The sequence below is a fragment of the Oncorhynchus masou genome, chromosome 24 (assembly GCF_036934945.1).
Source record: "Oncorhynchus masou masou isolate Uvic2021 chromosome 24, UVic_Omas_1.1, whole genome shotgun sequence".
Classification (NCBI taxonomy): domain Eukaryota; kingdom Metazoa; phylum Chordata; class Actinopteri; order Salmoniformes; family Salmonidae; genus Oncorhynchus; species Oncorhynchus masou.
In genome coordinates, this window is record NC_088235.1 from 101,476,411 (window position 1) to 101,491,742 (window position 15,332).

General features: G+C 46.7%; 1 protein-coding gene across 1 annotated transcript in view; it reads right to left on the bottom strand.

Annotated features, from left to right (window-relative positions):
- Positions 1–15,332, bottom strand: part of LOC135513154 (collagen alpha-1(XXIV) chain-like) — a 243,408-nt gene that overhangs the window by 47,114 nt on the left and 180,962 nt on the right. Inside the window, exons 32-42 of the mRNA XM_064935912.1 lie at positions 14,550–14,603; positions 7,852–7,905; positions 7,649–7,702; positions 7,138–7,191; positions 5,820–5,873; positions 5,552–5,659; positions 5,273–5,326; positions 5,065–5,172; positions 4,101–4,154; positions 2,740–2,793; positions 425–481 (exon numbers count right to left, since the gene is read on the bottom strand). Of these exons, the coding sequence (XP_064791984.1) occupies positions 425–481; positions 2,740–2,793; positions 4,101–4,154; positions 5,065–5,172; positions 5,273–5,326; positions 5,552–5,659; positions 5,820–5,873; positions 7,138–7,191; positions 7,649–7,702; positions 7,852–7,905; positions 14,550–14,603 (705 nt within the window). The remainder of the gene's footprint in view (positions 1–424; positions 482–2,739; positions 2,794–4,100; positions 4,155–5,064; positions 5,173–5,272; positions 5,327–5,551; positions 5,660–5,819; positions 5,874–7,137; positions 7,192–7,648; positions 7,703–7,851; positions 7,906–14,549; positions 14,604–15,332) is intronic.

Consider the following 15,332-nt stretch of genomic DNA (forward strand, 5'->3'; position numbering starts at 1 on the left):
CCTGGATTTGAACCAGGGTGTCTGTTGTGACGTTTCTAGTACTGAGATGCAGTGTCTCAGACCACAGCGCCACTTGGGAGGCCAACACACACTCCAGTAATGACTGGAGAGGAATCGGTGGAATGGTATCAAACACATCAAATGCATTGGTTTCCAGGTGTTTGATGCTGTTCCATTCGCTCTGATCCAGACATTATTTTGAGCCATTCTCCCCTCAGCAGCCTCCACAGAGCGGCTTTGGACATCCCCTCTCTTGGACTGCTGTCAAGCATGGTTGGACAACTACGCCTCAAGCAACACCACTATTAGAAAACGGTTAATGTAATGTTTCATAGGGTGCCATTTTGGACATCACCTCTGACTCAACCCTAAGTCACACACACATAGGAAGAGGACAGGTAAGTTGAAGGAAGGCGAGACCTACTGGTTCACCTAGTGGCCCGGCAGGTCCTGGGGTCTTACTGTCTTCTCCAGGGTAACCCTGGAACACCATACCAAAATACACTCAGTACACTCTGATACAACAATAAAATGAGACAGCATGCCACAATGCGCCCATCCAACTCTGGCACAACAAACTTTATTTTTTATTTCACCTTTATTTAACCAGGTAGGCCAGTTGAGAACAAGTTCTTATTTACATCTGTGACATGGCCAAGATAAAGCCAAGCAGTGCAACAAAAAGAACAACACAGAGTCACACATGGGATAAACAAATGTACAGTCAATAACACAATTAAAAAATCTATATACAGTGTGTGCAAATGTAGTAAGATTAGGGAGGTAAGGCAATACATACGCCATAGTGGCGAAATAATTACAATTTAGCATTAACACTGGAGTGATAGATGTGCAGAAGATGATGTGCAAGTAGAGATACTGGGGTGCAAAAAGAGCAAAAATAAATAACAATATGGGGATGAGGTAGTTGTGTGGGCTATTTACAGATGAGCTATGTATAGGTGCAGCGATCAGTAAGCTGCTCTGACAGCTGATGCTTAAAGCTAGTGAGGGAGATATAAGTCTCCAGCCTCAGTGATTTTTGCAATTAGTTCCAGTCATTGTCAGCAGAGAACTAGAAGGAAAGGCGGCCAAATGAGGAGTTGGCTTTGGGGATAACCAGTGAAATATACCTGCTGGAGCACGTTCTACGGGTGGGTGTTTCTATGGTGACCAGTGAGCTGAGATAAGGTGGGGCTTTACCGAGCAAAGACTTATAGATGACCTGAAGCCAGTGGGTTTGGCGATGAATATAAAGCGAGGGCCAGCTAACGAGAGCGTACAGGTTGCAGTGGTGGGTTGTATATGGGGCTTTGGTGACAAAACGGATGGCACTGTGATAGACTGCATCTGGAGGCTATTTTGTAAATGACATCGCCGAAGTCAAGGATTGGTAGGACAGTCAGTTTTATGTGGATATGTTTAGCAGCATGAGTGAAGGAGGATTTGATGTGAAATAGGAAGCAGATTCTAGATTTAATTTTGGATTGGAGATACTTAATGTGAGTCTGGAAGGAGAGTTTACAGTCTAACTAGACACCTACGTATTTGCAGTTGTCCACATATTCTGAGTCTGAAGCATCCAGAGTAATGATTCTGGATGGGCAGGTGCGGGCAGCGATCGGTTGAAGAGCATGCATTTAGTTTTACTTGCATTTAAGAGCAGTTGGAGGCCACGGAAGGAGAGTTGTATGGCATTGAAGCTTATCTGGAGGTTAGTTAACACAGTGTCCAAAGAAGGGCCAGAAGTATACAGAATGGTGTCGTCTGCATAGAGGTGGATCAGAGAATTACCAGCAGCAAAAGCGACATCATTGATGTATACAGAGAAAAGAGTCGGCCCGAGAATTGAACCCTGTGGCACCCCATAGACACTGCCAGAGGTCCTGACAACAGGCCCTCCGATTTGACACACTGAACTCTATCTGAGAAGTAGTTGGTGAATCAGGCGAGGCAGTCATTTGAGAAACAAAGGCTGTTGAGATCTGTCGATAAGAATGCAGTGATTGACAGAGTCGAAAGCCTTGGCCAGGTCAATGAAGATGGCTGCATAGTACTGTCTTTTATCTATGGCGGTTATGATATCGTTTAGGACCTTGAGTGTGGCTGAGGTGCACCCATGACCAGCTCGGAAACCAGATTGCATAGCGGAGAAGGTACGGTTGGATTCGAAATGGTCGGTGATCTGTTTGTTAACTTGGCTTTCGAAGACTTTAAAAAGGCAGGGCATGATAGATATAGGTCTGTAACAGTTTGCATCTAGAGTGTTTCCCCCTTTTGAAGAGGGGGTGGCCGCGACCGCTTTCCAATCTTTAGGGATCTCAGACGATGCAAAAGAGAGGTTGAACAGGCTAGTAATAGAGGGTTGCAACAATTGCGGCAGATCATTTTAGAAAGAGAGGGTCCAGATTGTCTAGTCCAGCTGATTTGTAGGGTCCAGATTTTGCAACTCTTTCAGAACATCAGCTACCTGGATTTGGGTGAAGGAGAAGTGGGGAGGGGTGCTAGGGAAAGTTGCTGTGGGGTGTGCACCTTATAACTCAGGACATTTTGTCTGAAATATGCTGAACACCGCATTCTAAGATTTATAGTGTACATGACTTTATGTAGGATGTTACAAATGAACAAATGAACCAAGTCTTTGTGGAGAGCTGACGTCCATGGCATATATCTTCAAAAGGCTGAAAACATAACACTGTGTTTAGGAGGAGGACAAAAACATGCAAATGCATAGGGTACCTTTTCACCTTTGGGTCCAGGTGGTCCTATGGGTCCTGGTTTGCCGGCGTGGCCCTAAGAATAACCAAACCCATGATTATTCACCTATATCTATGTCCTATATGCTGCATAATATTCAAAGAACCCATAACTCACGGTTGACAGACAGTACAATAACACATAAGTTGACACGGCGTGGGTGGTCAACATAGTGTTAATCACGAGGCTTTATTATAAACACACTCAGGACAGCAAGGGAGAGAAATATACCCCTGGTATAATGACTTATTTGTCAGGACCACAGAAATCACTCAACAACTTGGGTGGGTGTGTGAATGAGCTAAGAGTGAGTGTACAGTACAAACAGACTAAAAAGGAACAACGTGAACTTGTAGTGCCCCTGCATCGTTATGAAACTAAAAGCCAGAATGAGATTTGGTTTTATGGTTTGAGGTTGACCATATCCAATAACTTCTTTGTTCTTGTTTGGCTAAGAGACTGGGGTGAATCTCTCTGAGGTGAAGAGACTGGGGTGAATCTCTCTGAGGTGAAGAGACTGGGGTGAGTCTCTCTGAGGTGAAGAGACTGGGGTGAATCTCTCTGAGGTGAAGAGACTGGGGTGAATCTCTGAATCTCTGAGGTGAAGAGACTGGGGTGAATCTCTCTGAGGTGAAGAGACTGGGGTGAATCTCTCTGAGGTGAAGAGACTGGGGTGAATCTCTCTGAGGTGAAGAGACTGGGGTGAATCTCTCTGAGGTGAAGAGACTGGGGTGAATCTCTCTGAGGTGAAGAGACTGGGGTGAATCTCTCTGAGGTGAAGAGACTGGGGTGAATCTCTCTGAGGTGAAGAGACTGGGGTGAATCTCTCTGAGGTGAAGAGACTGGGGTGAATCTCTCTGAGGTGAAGAGACTGGGGTGAATCTCTCTGAGGTGAAGAGACTGGGGTGAGTCTCTCTGAGGTGAAGAGACTGGGGTGAATCTGAGGTGAAGAGACTGGGGTGAATCTCTCTGAGATGAAGAGACTGGGGTGAGTCTCTCTGAGGTGAAGAGACTGGGGTGAATCTCTTTTAGGGGATGAAAGCTGATCTGATAAGGAAGTCAGGAGTCATGACTTGGTGTGAGTGACATGAGTGACATGATGTCACCATAACAGAACAGGGCTTAGAATACCTTTGTTGCATACCTATGTTGTTATCAGTAATTGAAAAGACACACATACCCTTAAGAAACACTTTAAAGTTATTGTTGAACGTGTCTGTGTGTATGAGTGTGTACAAGTGAGTGAGTCAGTGAGTGAGATCGAGATTGCGATCGAAGGAGACAGAGAGAGAGAGAGATATAAAGAGAAGTGTGTTGTTGTAGCACAGACAGGAATAACTCACCGTGTATCCTGCAATTCCTGGCATCCCCTCAGGCCCCATAACTCCTGGACGACCCTGAAAATCATGCAGAAAACAGAAACATTTGTTTTTACAACCATTTGTTTTGCTATTCTATCTGCACTATGTGGTTATGCTGAATATAACCTTGGAGTTAAACATTAAGCACCTATGCAGGCTGCATCCCTGGACCTGAGGTGTTGTATGTCACTAAGCCATACATCTTTCCTTTCCCAGCTATCACAACAGAGGTTTCATGGCATAACACTCCTGGAAAATGAGTTTTCCTTCCTCTATGTCTTCCTGTGTGATCCCATGCTCCAGGGGAAAAACGGTTATTTAAAGCCTCTGCTCTGTTTTTTACAACTCATCACAGAAGATCTGATAGGCCTATTGCTTGTCTTCAAACACTACCGGATTAGCAACCTGCTAATTGCTATACAAAACAGAGGGAGATTAGCTTTAGAGATTAGGAAAGATTTCAGATCACTTCTGCTTAGTCTGAGCTACTGATCCAACAGAGGCTTTGCCAGGTTTGAATAGTGCAATATGAGGTCATTCACTCAGGCTAGCTTCTCCAGAGAGAGAGGGAAACTTAGGAAGTTCATCACCATTATTTATATAAAATATTACAGGCCTGCCAATGACTTGGGAATTATGCAACTTGTCAATTGTGAGAGTATGTGTATGTATATCAACAAGTATTTCTACTGGGTGGTAGGATGCTGAATGTGTTACCTCATCTCAACCAACACAAGGACACAAGGAAACAGCTCCATTAATTTCAAGTGTTTCTTGTTGAGACTGAATGGAGGCTGCTGTCCTCTTGGCCACTCCATTGACCCGAACAACACAATAACCTGATAGATTCCCTTCAGTACTAATGAGGGACACTTTCCTACACATATTGCACACATAGGAAGTTAGGAGGGGTGAGAACTCGGAGAATAGATAACTGGGCACTGACCACAGGGCCTCTGGTTCCTCTGGCTCCTTTCAGTCCCATCCCTCCTTCTTGGCCGATGTCCCCGATGTCCCCTGTCTCACCGATAGGACCTGGTTTTCCAGCCTCACCCTGAAGACAGAACAACAGTAAAGCTGTGAGAGCATGGACACCCATGAGAAATCGGTGATGTCATTTATCAACACATGCTAATAGTAAAACAGGTGTGTACCTTCTTGCCCTGCCGTCCTCGGTTGCCGGGGGGACCCTGTTTCCCCTCTGGACCCTGGAAGAGAGGCAAACTCATTAGACACTGGGAGATCAAATGGCTGCTGACAAAATCATCTTCTTTGTTACAATTCCATTATGACAGCGACCTCACTGAACGCCATGTGCCCCAGAATACTGACCCCTACTGGGACACATTGGCATCATTACCTACTGTACGGCTTAATTGTTGTATCATTATTCTTTTTTGTCATAAGTTTAGCTAATAAACGGACACACTTACAGAGAAACCCCGTTTTCCAGCCACTCCGGTGGTTCCAGGAGGCCCAGGGTCTCCCTCTATCCCCCTGTCCCCTGCCTCGCCCATGGGCCCACAGTCACCTGGCTCCCCCTGAGAGAGCAAGAGAGAGAGAGAGAGCGGGAGAAGAGAAAGATCAAGATCACAGGAAAGAAAGAGTAGGAGATTAAAGAGACATAGGTTCTAGGAGACTTCTGAAGTAGGAGCAAAACAGCAAAGGCCTTCTCATTTAGCTTATTGTCCAGTGTGTTACCTTTGGTCCATCTTTTCCCTGGGGCCCGTCCTCACCAGCAGGACCTGGAAGACCCTACAAACACAGCATCACATTTACTTCAACCAACCATGGTCACTGCTGTTACAATTAATACCATGCTAATATGTTCCTATGGAATGTTTAGGCTTTACTGTCCAGTATGTATAGTTGACTCATATGTATGTAGGCTTACACAGACCCACAGGGCAAGAAACATGTTGTACATTGGAAAGAGCCTGACTGTGACGATTATATTTTCCTTCCGTTATATGTAAGCCATTGTGATTACAGTTTTTGCCAATTGCTTACACACTGAAAGTGAATTCTTAGACAAAAGCATCAAACCCTTAACTTTTGCAACCATCCCTTAAACAAAAGGCACCAAAAGTACAAACACATTTTCTGCTTTGCACTTTGTTTGCAATTCTGCAACACACTTGCAAAACCCTAAACACTGTTTATTACATTAGACATTTCGTTCAAGAATGAAATATCTTGCGATCATTGGGAAAACACTTCTATTCAAAAAGCAAAACATTCCTGAAATTGGCAACACCCACACACACACATGAAAACATTTCTACAGTAATTGAACCCCAATTAGTCTGAGCCTTAGCACTACAAATAGACCTCAGGTAAGATCATCTCTTTTGTGAGAACTTTGCAAACATGGAGGCAGTGAGAGCGAGAGGAAGAGGAAGAGAGGAGGAGGATGAGGACGAGGACAAGAACAAAGAAGGGGACCAGGCAATAGACGGAGACATATTTCCGATGACATTAGGGCCACTTTGGTGGCCCATGTCATAAACCACGGCCTGACGATGAGGGAAGCAGAGAGTCCAGCTCAACCTGAGTCGCTACACGGTAGCATCCATAATACAGACATTTAGACTGGAGAACAGGTATGTCTTCCACTTTCTACACTAGACTGTACCGATGTAATTGTTGCACATCCTTCTGCATCACAGTACAACACAATGATGTCCTACAACAGGATCTCTGAGAGTGTAAGCTTTGGCAAAAAGGACCCTCTCTCTCTCTCTACAGTGCTTTCCCCTGGCCCAAGAAAAGGGGAGAGAGAGGAGGGAGAGAGAGGGAGGGGAGAGAGAGGCTCCACCGACATCCCTGGGGGTTATTGATACAGTCCAACAGACAAAAACAAATCCGTCTCAACGCCGGCCAAGAGATTACACATCTCCATCAAACGAGGGCACAGTAAATATACGGGCATATCGGATTCTCCCAAAAACAAGCAGAGCAGGATTAGGAGCATAGACTGTGTTCAGAAGGTCTTGTGAAGGACTCAGTTAGGACTCACTCTCATTCCCTGCTGTCCTTGTTCCCCCTCTCCTCCAACCGGCCCCCCGTGGCCCTGCAGGGACACAACAAAAGAGGTGCTCAGGAGTTTATACAAAATAAGATGATAAGACAGCTCTAAGTTCTGTAAATGAGTCTTGAGGTACTGTAGCCCATGGATATTCTAACTTCCAAATAAAATATTACTTAGATTTAAGTACTTTATTTGTAAGTGTTGACTGTGTTTTTCATAGTGCTCAGGAGGTCAAGTCCCCTCAGGGGGACATTACCCAACACAGGGATGAAAAGATGCCATGGCCCTCCAAGAGGCTTCTGGGAACAAATAGGACCTGGTACCGCTCTCAGTTTAACATTGCCATCTTTTTTATATTTTTCATACCTAGGGTATGTTGAGGAACATCTTCTGTACAAGTTTAATGGGTGAGTAGGCAACTTCACTAGCATGTTGTCTGATTTGTCATTTTGTTTTGGTGGTTTTAAAATCCAAATCAGTAATTCTCTAGGACACTGACCTTTATCCCAGGTTCTCCAACTGGACCTGGCTCCCCCTCTCCGCCAGGAGCTCCCTGTGGAAAGAGAGAGAAGTAAAACAAAGCGTGTGTGTGTGTTTGTGTGTGCAAAAGCATGAGGGAGTGTGTGCCAAAAGTATAGTGAAAATCACTGTGAAATGACAACAAAATAATGAGATCCAATCTTGATATTAAACAACAGTTACCTCATGTCCTTGCTCTCCGTCAGGTCCTGCATCCCCCGCGGGTCCTTTGGGCCCCTAGAGGAGAAAAACAGCCAATCAGAGGCCACAGGGGTTACTGTGATATCATGTGATGTGGCGCATCATGGTTTGATTGTGTTCAAAGTAACAACTGATCCATAACATATAAATATCCCTAACCAGAAACCGTGGACGGATGGCGGCATCCGCGCAAAACTGAAAGCGTGATCCACCGCATTTAACCATGGAAAGAGGTCTGGGAGTATGTCTGAATATATATAGTGTAGTTATTCCCTCCGCAAGGCAATCAAACATGCGAAATGCCAGTACAGCGACAAGGTGAACTGCTACAAATTCAATGGCTCAGACACAGGACGTATGTGGCAGGGTCTACAGGAAATCACGGACTACAAAAAGAAATCCAGCCACATCACGGACACCGATGTCACACTTCCAGACAAACTAAACACCTTCTTTGCCCGCTTTGAGAATAATACAGTGCCACTGTCGCGGCCCGCTAACAAGGACTGTACCCACCCATCTCCTTCTCCATGGCTGATGTGAGTAAAACATTTAAATCTATTAACCCTCGCAAGGCTGCTGGCCTAGACGGCATCCCTAGCCGCGTCCTCAAAGCATGTGCAGACCAGCTGGCTAGTGTATTTACGGACATATTCAAATGCTCCCTATCCCAGTCTGTTGTCCACACATGCTTCAAGATGGCATCCATTGTTCCTGTACCCAAGAAGGCAAAAATAAGTGAACTAAATGACTACCGCCCCATAGCACTCAATTCTGTCATCATGAAGTGCTTTGAGAGACTAGTCAAGAATCATATCACCTCCACCTTACCAGCCACCCTAGACCCACTTCAGTTTGCATACTGTGCCAACAGGTCCACAGACGATGCAATCGCCATCACACTACACACTGCCCTATCCCATCTGGACAAAAGGAATAACTATGTAAGAATGCTGTTCATTGACTACCACTCAGCATTCAACACCATATTACCCTCCAAACTCATCATCAAGCTGGAGGCCCTGGGTCTCAACCCCGCCCAACTGGGTCCTGGACTTTCTGATGGGCTGCCCCCAGGTTGTGAAGGTAGGAAACAACATCTCCAATTCGCTGACCCTCAACACTCAGCCCCCTCCTCTACTCCCTGTTCACCCACGACTGCGTGGCCATCCAAGCCTCCAACTCAATCATCAAGTTTGAAGACGACACAACAGTCGTGGCATTGATTACCAAAAACGACGAGACAGCCAACAGGGAGGAGGTGAGGGCACTCGGAGTGTGGTGACAGGAAAATACCTCTCACTCAATGTCAACAAAACAGATGATCCTGGTCTTCAGGAAACAGCAGAGGGAGCACCCCCTATCCACATTGAAGGGACAGCAGTTATAAGGGCACAAGGCAAGACCCAAATGCAGACAGGAAGCAGATGGTTGAGCTCCGATACTTATTATAACAAAATGGGTAGGGAAAAGGCAGGTTGGGGACAGGCGAGAGTTCATAAACCAGGTCAGAGTCCAAACAGTACCAGGCGATAGGCAGGCTCGAGGTCAGGACAGGCAGAGAGGTCAGGCAAGCAGATTCGACGTCAGGACAGGCAAGGGTCAAAACCAGGAGGGCTAGGAAAAACCAGAGACTGGGAAAGATAGGAGCTAGGAAAAATGCTGATTGACTTGGCAAAACAAGACAAACTGGCACAGAGAGACAGGAAACACAGGGATAAATACACCAGGGACTAATGGGGAAAACAGGTGACACCTGGAGGTGGGAGACAATCACAAAGACAGGTGAAACAAATCAGGGCGTGACAGCAGGACATGACAGCAGTTGAGAAGGTGGAAAGTTTTGAGTTCCTCGGCATACACATCACAGACAAACTGAAATGGTCCACCCACACAGACAGTGTGGTGAAGAACCTCCGGAGGCTGAAGAAATTTGTCTTGTCACCCAAAACCCTGACAAACTTTTACAGATGCACAATCGAGAGCATCTTGTTGCGCTGCATCATAGAAATTTGGCATTCGCCAACCCTGCTGTCACGCCCTGATCTGTTTCATCTGTCTTTGTGATTGTCTCCCACGATACGGCAACTGCACCGCCCTCAACCGCAAGGCTTTCCAGAGGGTGGTGCGGTCTGCACAACGCATCACTTGGGGCAAACTACCTGCCCTCCATGACAACTACAGCACCTGATGTCACAGGAAGGCCAGAAACATTATCAAGGACATCAACCACCAGAGCCACTGCCTGATCACACCGCTACCATCCAGAAGGCGAGGTCAGTACAGGTGCATCAAACGTGGGACCGAGAGACTGTAAATCAGCTTCTATCTCAAGGCCATCAGACTGCTAAACAGCAATCACTAACTCAGAGAGGCTGCTGCCTACATTGAGACCCAATCACTGACGACTTTAATTGGCTGTGGGTAACTGGTGCATGGAATCAGGCGCAGGAGAGCAGAGATGAGTGTACAATTCCACGAACTGCACCAGTATAAAACAAATGATAAAGGTGCGTGAAAATACTCGTCACTCGTAAATAACGGCCATAAAAACGAACCCGGCAATCAATACCAGTCATAAAGATACAACCTGAAAATAATAAACAAACACGCACACCAACATGGGGGAAACAGAGGGTTAAATAATGAACATGTAATTGGCGAAAAGAAACCAGGTGTGTAGAAATCAAAGACAAAACAAATGGAGAATGAAAAGTGGATCGGCAATGGCTAGAAGGCCGGTGACGTCGGAACTCCCGCAGCATCGAGGGGTGCAATATGTCCTCCATCGGCACTCAGCATCTCTCCTCTGGACCGTACCCCTCTCACTCCACGAGGTACTGAAAGCCCCTCGCCTAACGCCTCAAATCCAGTATGGATCGAACTGCATACGCCGGGGCACCCTCGATGTCCAGAGGGGGAGGAGGAACCTCCCGCACCTCAGACTCCTGGAGTGGACTAGCCACCACCGGCCTGAGGAGAGACACATGGAACGAGTGGTTAAGACGTACCTCGTTCAGTCTCCTCAGGACTTAGAATGGCCCCACAAACCGCGGGCCCAGCTTCCGGCAGGGCAGGCGAAGAGGGCAGGTTTAGGGTGAGAGCCAGACCCAGTACCCCGGCCTCACTGCGGTGGCGATCTGTGCCGGATTTTTGTCGCCTCACGGCCTGCTGAAGGTGCACATGAGCGGCGTCCCAGGTCTCCTCAGCGCTCAGTCATCCATCGCAGGAGCCTTGATCTAGCTTTGATGCCAAGACGCCAGGACCGGCTGGTACCCCAGTACGCACTGGAAGGAGGAGAGGTTAGTGGAGGGGTGGCAGAGCGAGTTCTGGGCCACCTCTGTCCAGGGCACGAACGCCGCCCACTCCCCCGGCCGGTCCTGGCAATAGGACCGCAGAAACCTACCCGCATCCTGGTTCACTCTCTCCACCTGCCCGTTACTCTCGGGGTGAAAACCTGAGGTAAGGCTGACCGAGACCCCCAGACGTTCCATGAACGCCCTCCAGACCCTTGACGTCAACTGGGGACCTCGATCAGATACTATGTCCTCAGGTAACCCGTAGTGCCATACGACGTGTGTAAACAGGGCCTCCGCAGTCTTTAGGGCCGTAGGGAGACCGGGCAAAGGGAGGAGACGACAGGACTTAGAAAACCGATCCACAACGACCAGGATCGTGGTGTTACCCTGTGATGGAGGAAGATCAGTTAGGAAATCCACCGACAGGTGCGACCACAGCCGTTGTGGAACAGGTAAGGGTTGTAACTTCCCTCTGGGCAAATGCCTAGGGGCCTTGCACTGGGCGCACACCGAGCAGGAGGAGACATAAACCTTCACATCCTTAGCTAAAGTGGGACAACAATACTTCCCACTAAGACAGCGCACTGTCTGACCGATGCCCGGATGACCAGAGGAGGGTGACGTATGGTCCCAATAGATCAAAAGGTTGCGGACAGCAGATGGAACGTACAGACGCCCAGCTGGACATTGAGGGGGAGTGGGCTCTGTACATAACGCCTGCTAGGTGTCCGTGTTCAGCTCCCACACCACCGGTGCCACCAGGCAAGAGGCCAGAAGTATGGGAGTGGGATCCATGGGCCGGTCCTCTGTGTCATACATCCAGGGCAGTGCGTCTGCCTTAGTGTTCTGGGGAGGAGCTTTGGTGGCGTACCCGAGCGCTGAGAGAGCACGGCTCCTATCCCAGCTTCGGACGCGTCCATGAACGCCAAAGAGGGATCCGATGAGCCAGCACCGGAGCCGAGGTAAACAGAGCCTTCAGGTGACCAAAAGCCCTGTCCACCCCAGCCGACCACTGCAAACGCACCGGTCCCCCTTTCAGCAGTGAGATAATGGGAGCTGCTACCTGACCAAAACCCTGGATAAACTTCCGGTAGTAATTGGCAAACCCTAAAAACTGTTGCACTTCCTTTACCGTGGTAGGAGTCTGCCAATTATGCACGGCTGAAATGCGGTCACTCTCCATCTCCACCCCTGAAGTGGAAATGCGGTACCCTAGGAAAGAGACGGTCTGTTGAATAAACAGGCATTTCTCAGCCTTGACGTACAGGTCATGCTCCAACAGTCGACCAAGCACCTTGCGCACCAGGGACGCACCGGTCCCCCGAACCAAGGTTCGGCGCGTGTAGCGGAGTATATCAGAATGTCGTCGATATACTGTACACCACTACACTCTGCCCATGCAGGTCCCGGGAAATCTCGTCTACAAAGGCCTGGAAGACTGATGGAGCATTCATCAACCCGTACGGCATAACGAGGTTCTCATAGTGCCCTGAGGTGGTACTAAATGTCTAAACGTCCCCCTCCCGGATACGCACCGAGTTGTAAGCACTCCTGAGATCCAATTTTGTGAAGAAGCGCGCCCTGTGCATTGACTCGATCGCACTGGCGATGAGAAGCAGCAGGTAACTGTACCTCACAGTGATTTGGTTGATGCCCCAAATAGTCAATACATCCTTCTTCTTCACAAAAAAGTGGAGGGCCGAATGTAATTTTGCATGCCCAATTTTTCAGTTTTTGATTTGTTAAAAAAGTTTGAAATATCCAATAAATGTTGTTCCACTTCATGATTGTGTCCCACTTGTTGTTGATTCTTCACAAAAAATACAGTTTTATATCTTTATGTTTGAAGCCTGAAATGTGGCAAAAGGTCGCAAAGTTCAAGGGGGCCGAATACTTTCGCAAGGCACTGTAATTGGGGAATAGAAACCAGGTGTGTAGAAAACAAAGACAAAACAAATGGAAAATGAAAAGTGGATTGGCGATGGAAAGCCGGTGACGTCGACCGCCGAACGCCGCCTGAACAAGGAGAGGGACCAACATCAGCGGAAGTCGTGACATTAATAAATGGATCACTAGTCACTTTATACAACGCACTCTAAATAATGCCACTTTAATGGATGTTTACATATCTTACATTACTCATATCACATGGATATACTGTATTTTATACCATCTATCGAACCTTGCCTATGCCGCTCGGGCCATCGCTCATCCATATACTGACATGTACATATTCTCATTCACCCCTTTAGATTTGTGTGTATTAGGTAGTTGGTGGGGAATTGTTAGATTACTTGTTAAATATTACTGCATTGTCGGAACTAGAAGCACAGGCATTTCGCTACACTTGCATTAACATCTGCTAACTGTGTGTATGTGACAAATAAAACGTGATTTGATTTGATGACTGTGGAGCTTTTTGAAATATCTTAGTCAAATAAATTGTATTTGACTGTTTGACGTTCTTGATGTTCTGAAGGGGTCCACTGTTTTCCATGAAATATGAGAATTTGGAGACTAATGCTTGAGAGGGATAATGTGGGGGTTAATTTTGTGTGAGTGTGTGTTTGTCTGTGTGTGTCTGTGTGCCTGTGTCTGCGTGTGTGTTTGTGTGCCTGTGTGTCTGTGTGTGTGTGTGTGTGTGCCTGTGTCTCTCCGTGTGTCTGTGTGTCTCTCTGTGTGTCTTTGTGTGTGATTGCACGCGTGTGTGTTTGTCTGTGTGTGTGTGTGTGTTTGTACGTGTGTGTGTGCTTTTGTACGTGTGTGTGTGTGTGTGTCTGCGTGCCTGAGTGTGTGTTTGTCAGCATCAAAGCTGGAATCATTAGTCACACTCACATCCCATCAGCCACATTAAATCACACCGCTCTTTACAGCTTGTGTTTTACAGAGCCCTGGAACATCTGATCCAGAGCTGATTAAATTAATATAAATAAAAACACAAAAGGATGGCTGCCTTTATACAGGCAGCCCAATTCGTATACTTTTTTCAATAATTGGTCTTTTGAATTGGGCTGCTTGTCCCCAACAAAGTCCTAATGCCTCCGGAGGAAGAGAGGCTTAATCATTTTAATGTTTAATGTTCACCTCACAGGGATAGTCTGTTTGACATTCCTATACCACAGAACAATCACAGCCACAGTGGCTGCATTTACACAAACACAGCCAAAGTTTCATAGCTAAGACCCAGAGTGTTCCCTATCAGGTTGTGTGGTTAGGTCGGAAAACTCCTGGCCCTCATCACGCTAAGAGAGGTCATGAGATGTATTCCTTTTCGGGGGTTTTCTACTGTGTTGCTGCTTACACTTTAGGGGTCTAGGCAGGGTTCCTATAAAGAACTTTATGACAACTGTTTGATTGATTGATTGGTTGGTCGATACTCACTGGTTCACCATGGGCACCCCTCTCTCCTGTGCTGCCAGGGATCCCAGCTTTCCCCTGAGAGAGAGACAGAGGTCAAAGTTCACCAACATACTATTACAGGCTGAACTTAACCAGATACAGAGCCTACAAGAGACACTATCAATGGATCTGATTGGTCTGGAAAAACAAACATAAAAAACAGTAAGTCATGCAGAAAATAAAGTGTACATCTAATATACCAGGAACGGAAAAATCCCCTTTGAGAAGTTGGGAAGGGACAAGCCTGTAAACTTGACCCTTAAACTTGATCCATAGCATCCTGAACACAAACACTGAGGAAGCAGTTTCTGTTACAACTGGGGAAGGAAGCTATTGAATGTGGTGTAACAAGCATATCAAATGTGCATCAAAGGTATCACATCTGATCTGAAATACTTGGTTGCTTTATAAATCTAGGATCAGTGTGATATTCTATGCACATCCGTTGTCCATCATGACTAACCCAGGCTCTGTTACACAGGAGACACAACATACACAACCTTTATCCATCTCAAAAGGTCTTTGTCCCAGCAATGTATGTCACATCATTCACATGAAGTTCTGAACATACTAAAGTGCAAAGTCATGATGTCCAAGTTAGGACTATGTCTTAAAGGTCCAGTGCAGTCCAAACTCAGTTTCTCATGTGCTCTGTATAATATTGTACAACCGCTTATGAAACTGAGTTGTAAAACTGTAAAAGTCTGAAAACATTTCATCAGTGGTATTTCCTGCTGGTTGAAATTACAATCTACACAGGACCTT